Raw genomic sequence first — 15,046 nt, forward strand, 5'->3', positions numbered from 1 at the left:
AAAACAGCAAAAAAAAAAAACCACACACGTGACATTCAGGAAACATGACAACCAAACAGAAAAGACAAAAAAAGAAAAGTGAAGAAAAAGAAAAATCAGGTGACCAAAATATAAACAAGACAACAAAAAAGAAGACACAATCAACAACAAAAAATGCAAAGACAAAAAAGAAAAAACAAAACAACAAAAAAGAAATCACATGACAAAAAACAAAAAGAGCAACAAAAAACAACCAAAAACAAAAATACAACAGAAAAAAGACAAAATAAAAACATAAAATTTAAAAGCAAAATTCAAAGAGAAAGAAAACACTGCAAAAAAAAAGTTATAAAAAAAAAAGGAAAAATAAAAAAAACATGAATTTTTCTCTCTATTACTTTATTGGTTTCAGGGTTTCTTTTTCTTTTCTTTTTTTCTTTTATTTTATTTTTTGCACTTTTGGGCCACCATAGTTCTAAAAAGTGGTTCTAAAGAGTTACATCCTTGGTGTTTAAGGCCCTACTCCTGCATTGCACTTTTGGGCCACCATAGTTCTAAAAAGTGGTTCTCAAGAGTTACATCCTTGGTGTTTGAGGCCCTACCCCACATGTCATTTTTGCAGAGCCCGTGCACACAACTCTGTGAGCTAGAGCTGTCACCTGCAGCTGTCACATGACAAACATGGTACATGTGATGTAATGTAAAAACCATCACACAGTTAGAATTATGGTTTGTTATTATGATGTTTTTTTTTTTAGCCACAACCATCTGACCCCAGGAGACAATCTCAGGGACTCCATGGTTGACAGTTACTCGCTTAGAGCGATAAGTTTAGTTAAAAAATATATGACACACTTGGGGAATAGGAAACAAGGAAGATTGTTCTATTTTTCAATAATTTTATTCTTTTAGACTCAAATTTTTACTTGACATATAAACAAGTTTTGAAACTGCATTCATTATTAATAAAAGGCAGAGCACAACATAACGTCCCATCTGTTAAATTCAATTTTAAACCATATCAAAACTTAGAATTACTCATGAGGTCTGGATGTTTTGTAACGAGCTTTAATGTGTGGACAGCTGCTTGTATGGCAGATAGTGATATGACAGAAATACGGATATATCCTCTGTGACTAATCTTTGGTTGCTTGGCTTTTGAGAGGCAACATTATAACTTATTTACTTATTTAGGATTTAACCAGTCGAGAAAGTGACTATTGTACAAACTTTCCTTTCTGTAGTCGAGGCCCATCAGTAGTCAAAAAGGAGAGGAAAGACTTTGGTTCCTGGTATTCTGTGACTTCTGACGTCCTTCTGTTTGATCATGCATGAAATTTCTTGCTGGAGTCTTTGGCATGGTCCAGTAAAAGCTGGCAGGGTGTGAACTGTTCACCATAAAACTCTTCAAATCGCCTCATCGTGCTCACAAGACGCTCTGCGCCAAAGATGTCCACAAACCTGAACGGACCTGCATCGATGAAACAAAAAGACACATCAGCACTGACGCTACCTGAAAGTCTATAAGTCAGGGATGCAATTTTTGAGATTCACAGTGGAGTAAGTATCTGTGAGTATATATGACTCTTACCACCAAGGCGGGGGGGGAAGCCAATAGAAAATATTGCTCCAATGTCTCCCTCTACTGGATTTCTCAGCACTCCCTCCTCCAGACACATCAGTGCCTCATTCACGTAGCGAGACACAATGCGAAGCTGCATGTCCCTGTCTGAAGAACTAGAAAGGAGCAGAAGTATCTTTTAGAGATGAGGAACGTGACAAATGAAGAAACTGATCAAATCTGAGGATGTTGTCTTACATTGAAGGGTGACTGGTCAGAGGGAATTTCTTTGCAATTTCATGAATTTCAGGATTCTGGCGTTTGTAGTTCTTCCCTTTTTCATAAAGATAGAATCCTTTTCCCGACTTGCGGCCTATAAACAATAACAATAAACATGTCAGTCCCACATTGAGGATAAAAGGAGATAATCAAGATGAATTGTTTGTACTCATTTTTCAGTCTTTACCTTTGAATCCTCTCTCCACAATGCACTCCAGAACAGCCAAGTCTCCCCCTCCATAACGAGAACCGTAGGCGTTCCTTAAATTCTACACATGAGCAAACACCAACATCAGTTAGATGAGCCACATCAGAAATTAAAAAAAAGTATGGATTAGGTATTCTTGAAATTAAAAATACTTTAAAGAGTTTATAGTGCTTTTATACAATGTTATTTTTGCTGCTTTGTCAAATTTTGGGATAACTGTTTTTCTATAACTGTGTCCTTTATAGAGGTGTCTGATCATGCTAACATTACCATGTTAAAATTAAAAAAAAAAAGAAACCTCTTGTGTTTTCTTCTATTTTTAATCAAAATTGTACAGGGAGCATATTTTGATTGTTAATTTCCTCCCATTAAATAATGCTCCCAGTATTCAACGCATTAATAAATCATTAATATTCACCCTGATACCCCTACGTCATAAACCCGGGAGGATGTTATGATAATTCGATTGCCCCCCATCAAATAATGCTCAATGAGCCAAAAACTATGAGCGTGACACTAATGCCATAGAGCGCATGCGCAGAACCACAAGTAGCAATCTCGATGGGTCGCAGAAAGTGACAGAACACCTGGACCTTCCGTCCACAGGCCCGCCCTAGCTTAGCAGTTAGCGAACAGTTTCCCAAGAAAACTCTGATTTAGGAATTTCTGCTTGAAGTTTGACTAATAAACTGAACGCACAAAGAAATATACATTATTCCCTCACAAGATTTTCCTCTTCAATACATTCACCATAGTATAAATCTCCGTATTTACTATAAACGATATAGACGGAATAGCACTAGCTTAATGCTAACGTTGAAAGGAAATTACATGCTAGTGGTTAGCATACACGGGCATAGCTTTGTTCTGAAAACAGAATTTTATCTTTCATCACAAAAACATATCTCAGTTACTCCCAGTAAACAATAATGAGAACTCTAAATGTCTAACGACTGACAGGCAAATAAAAGAAATGGAACGCGCAGGCTCATGGCTGGCTCCATAACTATGGCAAGGTTCCAAACAGCTCAGAGTTAGCCTACCTTAGTTAACGACATATAACAAATCAATACATTAGCGTCCCGTCACAATGCAATTATGACTTATTCTTCTTTATTTACGTCAAGAAATATCCAGTTGAAGCAAGCAATTTAATATCTATCTTCTTATAAACTCACTAAAATATTTTTGACACAGAAAACCTGAATTCAAAGGAGGAATTGGTAAGGGAATTGATAAAGGATCAGAACGCTAGAGGTTAAAATAAATAATATATACAGTAAAATCTAAGTGATGGTATTATAGCATAATGTTTGAAAATTTTGTTCCAAACAAGCAGTATATTACAATTAACCATGTGTTCACCGTCATACAACATCAAGTGTATTTCCAAAACAAAGTTAAAGCGTGTGAAAATGTATTAAAATGTTTTGCAATGTATAAAAGAAATAATATTTCACAGAAAAAAAAATCTGAAAAAAAAAATAAAAGGAAAATTTTGTTAATGTTTACTACAGTCTTTAATATTTTGTGTTGAATGCCAAGGCGCATGTAGTAACTAGACGAGTAACTTTATGAAAAAAAAAATCAAATATCAAAATAATAAGTAAATAAAAAAATTGCCCTAAGTATAAAAACACTCAAAGTAAAAAAAATTATGCAGGTTTTAATAATTCATGCATCAGAGGGTTAATGTCAGTTGCAGTAGCCAGTAGATGGACGGGATTACCTCGAATGTGCGCAAACACAGGTCGATACCAACTCCATCAACAGTCATTGGTAAAGCAATGGGAAAACCGAAGTCTGTGTACAAGGTGCTCAGATGCTCCACGCTGACACCTTCCTGGAGAATCAAACTACGGTAAATTTGTGGCTGTGGTAAACCTAAAGTAAAAGAGTGCAAGTTAAAGATATGCTGTAGTCTAACACCTTTCATCTCACTTACCTGTAGTAACCTTAACGATTCAACCAGAAATAGATTAGCGCAGCGATTTGAGAAAAATCCAGGACAATCCTTTTTCAGAGGGTCGGCAGGAGAAGATACAGACAAGAATACAAAGATTAGATCAACATGAAGCTGAGTGAAGAATTTGTGTCATTCAATCAGGCAAAAAAAGATGTGCTGAAAGTAGACCCTTCAACTTACTCATACCTTAACAACAATGATTGTCTTTCCCTGTTTGATGCCCACACTGGAAACAGCAGCTATTGTGTCTTCAGCCGTCTCATCATTGATGACAATCTCTAGCAGCTGCATCTTGTCCACTGGAGAGAAATAGTGCATGCCAATCACCTGCATACAGGGATCAAAGGGTAAGGTATGTTATGTTACTTATGTTTTTAGCATTTTGCTGCAAAAAAAAACTGTGATGTACTTCAGCATGTACTAGCATAAAGCTTGTCTTAGCTAACGCTGTGGTTAAACGACAGTGTGAAACTGACCTTTTCAGGGCGTTTGCTGGCAGCAGCGATGTCTTTGATTGGCAGAGCAGAGGTGTTAGTGGCAAAAATGCAATGTGGAGGAATTACCTATGAAAGGAAAACAGGAAAACACCACACGATGTAAAGAGTAAGTCATAATAAGATATAACCTCATTGTTATGAATCAGTATCTAATATGGCTGGGATGATATGCTTTCTTCCTGATTTGATTGTTTTACGATTTTTGGGGTGTCATTTCGATTTATATTGTGATTCTTCAACATTTCGGATTTTTACGATTTATAGTTTGCTTTATTTAACTCCAGACCAAGTGAAAAAGTTGAATGATGATGTGCACAGACTATTTCAGGAGCCATATTTTCCCAAAAAATGCACATCACATGTGAGTCAGCTTTTAGGATTTGTTTAGGATACCCAGCATTTCGACTTTTTCCAACCCAGCTTAAAACAAAGACGAAGGATGAAGGATTTAAATTTGAAAAAAACACAAAAAAATGTTTATAAACAAAATATCATGAGATGCAATGAGGAGGAGCTCTTTTAATGTGAATGCAGCGCCACCTCGTGGCCTGGAGTCTCACGCACACTGTCGTAAAGATGTGACTTTTAACCAGGCGTGTTTTTGTTTTGGAACAAGTTTTCTTTGTTCAAGTCAACTTTTGGACGGATACGTAACCAGGTCAGGTATTTATCAGTTCAGTTACATAGCGCTATTGTTTGAAATGTCACAACAAGCACATGCAAGTATGTACCGTTCATCAGTAGCCCCTTCCACCGGCTGTACTCTACAGCTGGTCTTCCCCTGCCGGTCACACTACTCCTCCAGTATCAACCAGACTTTAGCAGGTATCACACACGCATGGCCCAGCTCCGTCATTGTGAAGCGTCTGTTTACATGAAGTGTGATCTCATCAATCAGCACAATGAGACACAGAGAGCACTGCTACAACTTTAGAGGCTTTTTGACTTATGGTATGACTTATGGCCCAGCACAGCCCTTTAACATCTGTTTAAAATGCGCTAGCGGTGATCATACGTCATGGATCACACGCGCTGTCTGCGTGCCTGTGCTCGTGCATGAAGTAAACCATGCCGAAGCCAACCTCTCTTAAGCGTGCCAAAGCAGAGAAGTGAATCGTGCTCAAGCTGGCTATCAGTGGCAGCTGCTGGTCAGTCAAGGAGGGGAAGCTAATTTTTTCTGACCATCATCATAATTTTGTTTATTTATTTAAATGTAAATTCTACCCTCAGTTCCTTTTCAAGAAAATCATCTGCGACCCTGTACCAACCAGGTGTTTTTTCCAGGGATTTTACCAGTGTTCGCTCAACTCTCGTCGTTTCTCAGAGAGGTAAACTCGCTGGGGATCGCTAAAGCCTCCGGATCAGTCCAGAACAATTAACTGTAAAACTCAGAAGATGCTCCAGTGGAGGGTAATTCCTTCAAGATCGCTGACTGGCTCATTTCACTGTCAATCAAAAAGGGATTCGGCCTCAGACAGATCATCCAGTCATCATGCAGAAGCCCAGCGTCCAGGCCAGCCCACTGCCTCATAGACCCCCAGAAATGCTGAGCGTCCGATGGGCGGGACATAGCCCAGCGTTTATCCAATGACCGTCCAGTTTCCACAGTGGAACAACCCACTCTACACTTCCCCGCTGAAGTCAGAAGACGCTCAGTGTCAGACTGTGTTAAAGCGCTGAGACGCTGCGAGGATGAATGAGAAGGAGGTGGAGCCAGTTACCTGTGATAGGTAGCTGATTCTGAACAAAAGATGAAGGAATTCTAGCTCAGATTTTATCAATAAAATGTACACACAGCAGAACATATCACCACTTTTTATAGCTTCCCTTGCAGTCTTAGAGCAATCGCCACTGCTGGCCATTCAAAACATGCTTTAGGGCTGAAGAGTGCTTAAGCTGTTGCTGCTGTATGCTTTGCCAGTGTGACCATGTCCTTGGACATGCCATGAATCAATCCAGTGTTGCTCAACCCGATTGGGAAGCTATGAAGAAGCCAAGAAGTAGCATTTTGAAATAACCTATTTTGGTGCTAATGATCTCATTTTAAAGTGTGAATTACGATAAGGCATGTATGTACAAGAGATACTTTTTGAAGATCACTTTCAAACTCCTCACAACCTCTTTTAACAAAAAAATCCAGATACTTCGATACTTCGAAATGTACTTAGTGTATGGCCGTAGAGATTGGAAATCTCTGCTTTGACAAATTCTGAAAATGCAAAATAAAATCTCCCATTTCCCACTTTACTTATGGAATTGAATTTTTTTTTTTTTTTTGAAGACAAGAGTATAACCAAAAGTAAAAAATAACAACAAAACCTTTTCTTGGTGCCACTGACTTTCATTAAAAAATGCAGTACGAGTGTTTTTTTTTGTTTTTTTTTGATCTATTAAAGTCAAACTATTCAAGGAGAATTTCCAGATAAACAAGAAGTTGTGCTCACTTCCTCCACCTCCTTGATGACTCTGTGTTTCAAATCAAGGTCCTCAAACACTGCCTCAACCACCATATCCACATTCTGGAAACCAGAGTAGTCGAGCTGGGTTGAGAGATTGGACATGATGGCGTCCCGCTGAAATGAAGTCGTGAATTTCTTCTTGACTTTTTTGTCCAGGCTGAAAGAAAGGCAAGAGAAAACTTCTAGGTGAATTCCCTTCTTGTGAGTCCTCTTGAGGCAGTTTACTTTTAGGGTTTTCATCTGACCTCTTGTAGATATTGTCCTGCCCCTTGCTGATGTTGTCCACGCTGGTGTCTTTCAGGATGGTGGTCAGGCCTTTATCTATAGATACCTGTGCTATACCAGTGCCCATCAACCCAGCACCCAGGACAGCCAGCTTCCTAACACAAAGAACACACACACATGTTGAGGAAATATTCAAAATTGTGCTAACAATCAATCAACCCCCCAGACATCTCTTACTTTACTTCTTTCTCTGGGGCCCTGTAGTGGTTCTTCTTGCAAACCGTCTGACCCTGATAAAGGCCAACCAGAGCCTGGGCCTCCTTGGACATGGCCAGTTTCCCAAAGTTCTGTGTGTGATAAAAGACAAACAGATCAGAGGTCAGCTGATGCAGGAAATGATAAATCATTGATGTACTTTCTGAACATCGATTGTGATCAGTCTCACCTCAGATTCAGCCAGGTAACCTGCCTCTCTGCCCTTCTCAAGCCCGGCCTTGATGCTCTGCACAAGTAAAAGCAGGACCCAGTAATGTGTGTATGGGGAACATCACTTGGAAATGGTTTTATAAGCATCCTGTTCATACGCTCTTTACCTCAATGATTTTGACTGGAGCCGGGTAGAGGCCTTTGGTCTGATTCTGGGACTTCTCAGTGACGGTCTTGTAGATCCTCCTCTTAACTAGACCCAGGTCCATGACTTTATCCTGCAGCTCTGTTTACACAGTTACATGAAAACAGTCAACACACTTAAGCCAAACTACGTGTTCAAGGTGTATCCAGAGCCTGACTTATTTTTATTGTATTATATTTTGTTTAATTTTAATTCAATTTTATTTTATTGTAATTAATTCAATCATTTTATTTGTTTCATTATTTTATTTATTTAATAGTAGAGTATTTTACAGGATTTCCTAAAAGATAAATTGTCAACTTTTACAGGAATAATCCTGCTTTATTGTCTCCTACAGGCCTCTATACATGTGTGTCAGTGTCTGTGTCTGCCTCAAACCCCCTCCTCTGCCTGAATGTTTATGTTTTGGTTGTTTCGAGACGTTTCTGGACGGAGAGTGAGTGTGGTTGCATCAGCTAATCACAGCGTGCCCAGTGTGCAGTGACTGTAAGTGTTGATTAGCGAGTGGAATGAGCTAGCCTGAGTGGCTAGCATGGTGCAAGATAAACAACCAAAGTGAAAAAAACTCCAAACAGATAAAGCTTTTGCCTAAACCAGGGTGAAGCTTGGCTCGACTTTCACTCGCTTTCAGGAACTTGGACAGCAAATAGTTGGTTTTGTGCTAGCCAGGTATGTGTCAAATACCTGTGATTAGTTTGAGCTAACATACCAAGTCAGGTGCACAAGCTCTCATGTCTCTCTCATGTAGAAAGGTGATGCTACAGGTGGTTGCTTGGTTAGTTGGTGTGTTCACATAGCTTCGGTCTGAGGCTGTGGGTGTGTGCTGCCGCTGGCACTGAGCCAAGGAGGAGGAGCCCAGTTTGAATGTTGTGTTTACCAACAAGTAATGAAAATTCCTGCTGACCCTCTCTTTAAATGCCATCATCATATTTTTTCATGCACTCATTTCATTTGTACTTGTATGTATTTACTTAATGCTGTCTGTGCTATATGAATAAAGATTAGTTGAGTTGGTATATGGCCACATGGCTGACATTGAAGCCCCAAATCAGCCTCTAAATCCAGAATCAGTCGAGTGATCATACAAATGTTCCAGCAAAATGTTATGACGATAATGCAAATTCAAAACTTTGCTTTCTGTTCCAGTTCCTGGTCGTGGTTCAGATGTTATTATCAGAAACAAGAGGTTTAAACAGATCTACACTGTGCAACAGAATCCCTATGAGGGTGAGGAGACATGACGGTTGAGCTTAACAATGAGCTGTTGTTCATAGGGACAGGTACCGTATGAGGTACTTTTATAGGTTCAAACCAAATTCTGTCTGTAGTACGAAGTACCAATTCACGTAAAATCAAAAAGTACTATGTTTATGTACCTAGACACATCTTTGTGACCGCGAGGGAGTGGAAGAGTTGGCGATTTTCCATGCTGGACATGAACACAGCATTCCTAGGGTCATATTATGAAGAATAAATGTATTACTGAACTGAATTGAAAAATTTTGAGAATTTATTATATAACACAAACTAATACTTATAACCACATAAACACACAAAAGTACCAAAAACATGTACGGTTGACTATCGATACTGATTGCCAGGTACTGGGCATTGGTACCATATTGTTTCCCATCCCTAGTTGTGGCTCTCCTGAACCGTACCTTGCGTTTGTGTTTGCAACACATCTGTTTGCTCATTGGCTTCACATCCCTACAAGTCCCAAACCACAAAATTAGATCTGTTGAGACCGGGGCAACAAGTGGGAACCAAGAGCCACTCACTCTCCTTCAGGCTCTTCTCTTTTGTAAGCTGAACTTTCTTGTTGACAATTCCGTTGGCCACGCCCACCGCAATTTCCTCGAGGTATTCAATAGTCGTCTCCTCTGCGGGCTTCAGACCAGGACCTGTGGAGAACAAACAAGAATTCTTATCTATTTATAACTTTGCCTTGGGGAACTAACAGCAAAGATCTACCAGAAAACTGGAATGGCTTTCCCATGTAGCACTCACCTAGAGGGTCTATAAGCTGGTGCACCAGCCCCATCTTCTTGGCCTTGTCCATCCCGATTCTCCTACCTGTCAGCATCATGTCGAATGCATTAGGAAGTCCCACCTACACACACACACACACACACACACACACACACACACACACACACAAATGCGTTCAGGAAAGCTTTGAACTTGCACTTGCTTCTGCCAATGCAAGGTAAACATGAGTGTGTGTTTACCAGTTTAGGCAGTCTCTGAGTGCCCCCTGCTCCAGGCAGTAGTCCCAGCATGACTTCTGGTGTCCCCATCACCGTTTTCTTGCTGTTTGTGGCGATTCTGTAATGGCAGGCTATCGCAAACTTCAGGAAAGACACACAAAAAGGGTCTTAGGGGTCAAGTCTTGGCAGCATTTTGAACACTTTGTCACACACTTATAGAGTTCTACCTCAAGACCTCCGCCCAGGCAGGAGCCATTTATGGCAGCAACAAGTGGGATGGGGGACTTCTCGATCTTTTCCAACATCTTCTGACCTTTCTGAGAGAGACGGGTGGCTTCCTCGCTGCTTTGGCAGGACTTGATCATACTGTGGGAAAGGAGGGAAACTCAGTTACTCTTCAGTTTTGTTTTTGAACATATTTGATTTTGATTATGAAAGATGCCATGAGGAGGATCTGTTTCAATTGGACTGCTTCGCCACCTTCTGGGCCTCGCACACTGTTGTTTATTTCTTTTATCGAGGCGTGTGTTTGTTTTTGGATTAAATGGAGATCGTATCGAAACATTTTTTTTGTTCAAGACAACTTTTTACTGGATTCAACACGCTGAGGTAAGGTATCTATCAGTACAGTTACATAGCACAACAATTTGAAACATGACACCAAGTAAACTTTGTAGTAGTCGGCCATATGTAGTGCTATCGGCAGCCCAGTGCTCTGTAGGCTAACGTAACAACAAGCAAACACTGTCATTTTGTATGTAGTTTAGTAGCCATCTATATTTAGCGCAGCTAACAGCCCGGCTCTCTAACGGTACGGCCACACCGCAAGCGAATTTGCTTTGAGATTAAATACAAAGTTAATGCAAAGAAGCGTTAAGACACCGGTTTGCCCCAGTTGGACGCGTTTGCACAGCGTGTTTGGGGTGTTGGAGCATTTGGGGCGTCAGACGCCTCTACATTCCAGTTGAAAATATTGAACTTTCGACGCAAATTCGCGTGAAGCTGTGCCGCGGCAGCCAATCAGCGATGATATTCCCCCACGATGTCATTGATTTGATGACGTTGCGGGGGAACCGCCACCTGCTCCGACTCGGCCGGAAGATGGAGGAGAAAACAATCTGTGCGGTGTGTCATCATCCAGAGTTATACGATACGACGTGTGTACTCTACAGAGACCAGAAAAACAGGAGCAGGCTTGGTTGAAAGTCCCTGAGGAGACAGGTTTTGAATGTAAGTTCTGTAAATATTCGTTTCCAGCTGGATTTGCCTGCTCGGGTCATCACTGAGTCCGACTGTGTTTTCCTCAGTGGAGTTTTGAGCCTGATAGAGAGGAGGAAGGAGCGGGGCAGGGGCAGAGCCAGGGAAAAGATGGAAGTTCTCTGTGGTCCTCTCTTTCCTCGACCCCTTCATTATCCCCAGGGAGACCTCCGGGAACATGGGTCTGGGGGTCGAGGATGAGGTCTCAGGGAACAGCCAGGCAGGGCCTGTGGAGGTGGATTACCAGGGAGAGGCAGCAGGCCTTGATTGTGATCTCCAAAGCTTTCACACACTCTCCTGTCATGATGAAACCACAGCTCATTGTTTTTCAGATACTCTTTTGGGATTTCTGTCTTTAAATGAATGGGCTCTGTACTCCGCCTGCACAGTGACGCGCGTCAGCCCCTCAGCTTGTCAAAATAGTCCAGCGTCCAGACTCAGGCAATCATGCAGCGCGTTACAGGCGAGACGCAAGTTTAAATTTGCCAGTTGGCATCCGGTGTGGCCGCGACATTAGACGTGTCTGTAATGTGCAACGTTAGTAAATCCTGGTTAGCTATGTCCTGTCAGTTTTCTACCAAGGAGAGCTAACGTAACCTCACTCTTCATTTTATTGATAGACTCTCAAGCTTGAGATCTAAAGGCTAATTAGCCTTTAGCTTGTGCTCTATCTCTCTCCTGTTTATCTTTCTTCTGCTCCTCTGTCCTTTTTCTGTCTGACAGTTAGGCTCCAGTGTCCCCCATCACTACAAAATTAATCACAGAAATTATTTTCAGCAGAGAAAAACACAGATCTCTCTTTTCACTACTAAACTTCATTAGCTTGCGTGTTGTTGTCATAGAGACAACTAATAAACCCATAGAGCTGCCCTATGGTGACAGCGCACTGAAACCTGGGTGTTTAAATTCTTTAAGTTTTAAACTGAATCTCCTTCAATCTGAATCTGTTTCTCCTCACTTGATATCCGCTCCAGCGATAAAACAGCCAGGTTTGCTGGAGATGAAAACGGCGCTCTTCACAGCTTGGTTGGACCAGATCTCCCCCATCACCTCCTCCAGATCAGACTGCATCTGCACCGACAGTGTGTTCACCTGTATTGGCACATGAAAACACGTCACATGTAAATACTCACGCACACGCTCTGATTAAACACGTCACATGTCAGAAAGAGACTGAGACAGGAAGTCAAGACTGCCACGAACGTGATATTTCTCTGTGACATGTATGTACTGTCAATAAAACCACACAAACGCACGCATACACACACACACATGAACACACACCTTTGCTGTTGGATCATTGAGTCGTACAACCGCCACATCATCCTTGAGCTCGTAGCTGACGTGCGTTCGAGCTTGATGGAGGGAACAAATCAAAACAGATAACAGACAGTCAGACAGAGGGCCAGCATTATTGTATCATGCTAACATCTCTTATTTCAACATTATCTCTGGAGAATACCAGCACCCACTGCACACGCACATACTTACACTGTTTTCTTTTTAAAACCACTAGGAAATAGAGGAAACTGCTGGGACTGTGAAGCTCAATTAGACAAACCGCTAGCCACCTGAGTTATAGCCTTAATCTGTTAAGCTAGCAGCGTAAGTTGAGCATTCAGAAAGAGCTCTAAACCTGGTAGTTACAAAATCAACAGACAGAAAAGGCATTACTTAGTTTCTCTGCACCCTGAAAACCCCAAATAAATACATCAATGTTAAAAAATGAGCAAATAACAATCATATAAGGACTTGAGAATGCCAAATAAGACTACAAAGCTAACCGCTAATTCATTTGCATATATCTCTAGAGATATGTTTATCTAAGTATTATTTCTGAGATAAAGGGTTAAACTAGAGTTCAATTAGTGGCACGGTAGATTTGGGAGAGGCTCAAACGGCTTTTGTTAGCATATTTAAAGCTGTCAGAAACTTTTGGTTTGTGCCTATTTTGCTGTTTAAATTGTAATAGGAGTGTTAGTTCACATCATGGTACACGTTATCCCAGTTATTTTTGATGAAATCCAAATTATTGCTATTGCTATATATATATATATATATATATATACATATATATATATATATATATATATATATATATATATATATATATATATATAGCATTAGAGTTGGTGTTCATATTCATTTATACTTTTGCTGATATGATACTATTAACTTAGGCTGATAAAAACATTGTAAATAAAACATTTTGACATGTTATAATAAGCTCATTTAAACTTTATGGTTTGTCAACTTGTTTAAACATTTTAGTCACAACCCTGCTTTCTCTATGCTGTCCTTTAAGAGCCTTTCTTCAAACTAATTCACTGACCTACACATAACAGTGATTCAGCGTAGCACTGTGCAAACAAGGATAAAAAGAAAAAAACTACAGAGCATTAGAAGTTTACACGTATATATATGATTACATGGTCCATGTGAATGCTGCTGTAAGTGATGATTAACAATTCTGTTACCCCCTGAGGGTAACTACACTGTTTTTGATAAGTAAACAATGCCTGTTACCTCAATCTTTGTTTGTTTGGGGTAGCTTAAGGCAGTAAGGAATATTTACAATGCAAATTAGTGATCATTTGAGCTCAAATTTGGCTAAGGACGTGACAGAAAATCAATATACAGAGTTAAGACTAAACTGTTTAATTCACCTGAAACATCTTTAAATTTGCACTTGAAACTTTCACAGCAAAGGAGGACGCATTAATTCACCCATCTGGGGGACTTTGAGCTTACCCCGTAACCAAAGCTAAAAAAAACAAAGCTCTAATCACATAAAGATATAGTTATATAGCTTATCACATTAAACAGAAGAAACCCAGCTACAGACACCGTACAATCATACTTCAACTGAACTCTCTGTACGAGTAGCGCTTAACTTGTTACTCTGAGTAAGTGACATAAATGACAATTCGATATTTTTAAGGCTATTTATGATCACATTTCTAGGTTAACCATTAGACTTTACCTGCCAAGGATGAAGACACTGAGAGGCAGCGGTTGGCATGGCCTAAAACACACAGAAAGAGACAGATGCTGTAAAAGTTTCCCTGTCAGAGCCTCAAGCTTTACAAAACAGTGAAGAAATCAATTATTTTGTTACCCAAGTTTATTTCATTTAAACCTCCATGGGAATTCTAAATTTTGATTAATAATTAGCCATGGTATACTCACACTGAACATACTGAAACACAAGAATTGAAGAATTGTATATCATTCTAATTCACTTCAACCCCCACGTGGGGTTTAATACCGTACGGTATTAAACTTTTTTTTTTTTTTGTTATAGAAAAACAAAACATTAAAGCTTGAAACCATTAAAACTGAATATAATCACACATACAACACTTTAAGACACATATCATTCCTTTGCCATCAAGATTTTGTCCGAAATAAAGATAAATAATAATTTAGATGTAGGCTATTTATTTGTAATACATGATGAAGTGATAGAAATATAATACGTACCTGGAAATAAGGAATATTTGCGAGTTACAAACTTAGAAAAAACACCGAGCGCCCGAGTACCTGCCATGTTCACCTGAAGACTTTTTTTTAAAAAAAACAGAGATCCACAAAATTTACTGTGACCTGTGGAGGCGGCAGAGTATCAACCACAAAAAGGCTAAGGGCGCTGAAAAATTGCCGTACTGTAAAACACTATTGTACGAAGAAATTATGAAATTAATTAGATTTTTCGAATAAAAAGCGTTAAAAGATATAATATTGTGATGAAAAATTGCGGAAAATTTATCTAAA

At 39.8% G+C, this 15,046-nt stretch overlaps 1 protein-coding gene across 1 annotated transcript; it reads right to left on the reverse strand.

Annotated features, from left to right (window-relative positions):
• Positions 1-503: 503 nt before the first annotated feature.
• On the reverse strand, positions 504-14,822 carry hadhaa (hydroxyacyl-CoA dehydrogenase trifunctional multienzyme complex subunit alpha a). Its single transcript, XM_074685269.1, has 21 exons — positions 14,756-14,822; positions 14,256-14,297; positions 12,557-12,627; positions 12,231-12,364; positions 10,243-10,381; positions 10,037-10,156; positions 9,816-9,918; positions 9,587-9,709; positions 7,768-7,886; positions 7,620-7,676; positions 7,412-7,521; positions 7,195-7,329; positions 6,935-7,106; positions 4,470-4,556; positions 4,180-4,320; positions 3,973-4,041; positions 3,757-3,870; positions 2,007-2,088; positions 1,799-1,913; positions 1,571-1,716; positions 504-1,450 (listed from the first exon to the last, which is right to left on the reverse strand). The coding sequence occupies exons 1-21, from the start codon at positions 14,820-14,822 to the stop codon at positions 1,305-1,307; spliced, it is 2,292 nt and encodes a 763-aa protein (XP_074541370.1). The 3' UTR covers positions 504-1,304.
• Between the last annotated feature and the right edge of the window lie 224 nt (positions 14,823-15,046).

Source organism: Halichoeres trimaculatus, unplaced genomic scaffold (assembly GCF_033239565.1).
Source record: "Halichoeres trimaculatus isolate MK-OKI-2021-1 unplaced genomic scaffold, fHalTri1.1 fHalTri1_scaffold_13, whole genome shotgun sequence".
NCBI lineage: Eukaryota > Metazoa > Chordata > Actinopteri > Labriformes > Labridae > Halichoeres > Halichoeres trimaculatus.

Excerpts from the sequence above, each read along its gene's own strand:
- hadhaa (XM_074685269.1), bottom strand. The coding sequence starts at position 14,822 with ATGGCAGGTACTCGGGCGCTCGGTGTTTTTTCTAAGTTTGTAACTCGC. Across the intron at positions 4,557-6,934 it reads TCATCAAGGAGGTGGAGGAA|GTAATTCCTCCACATTGCAT; the intron begins GTGAGCACAACT and ends TTCCTTTCATAG. Across the intron at positions 4,321-4,469 it reads CCAGCAAACGCCCTGAAAAG|GTGATTGGCATGCACTATTT; the intron begins GTCAGTTTCACA and ends CCCTGTATGCAG.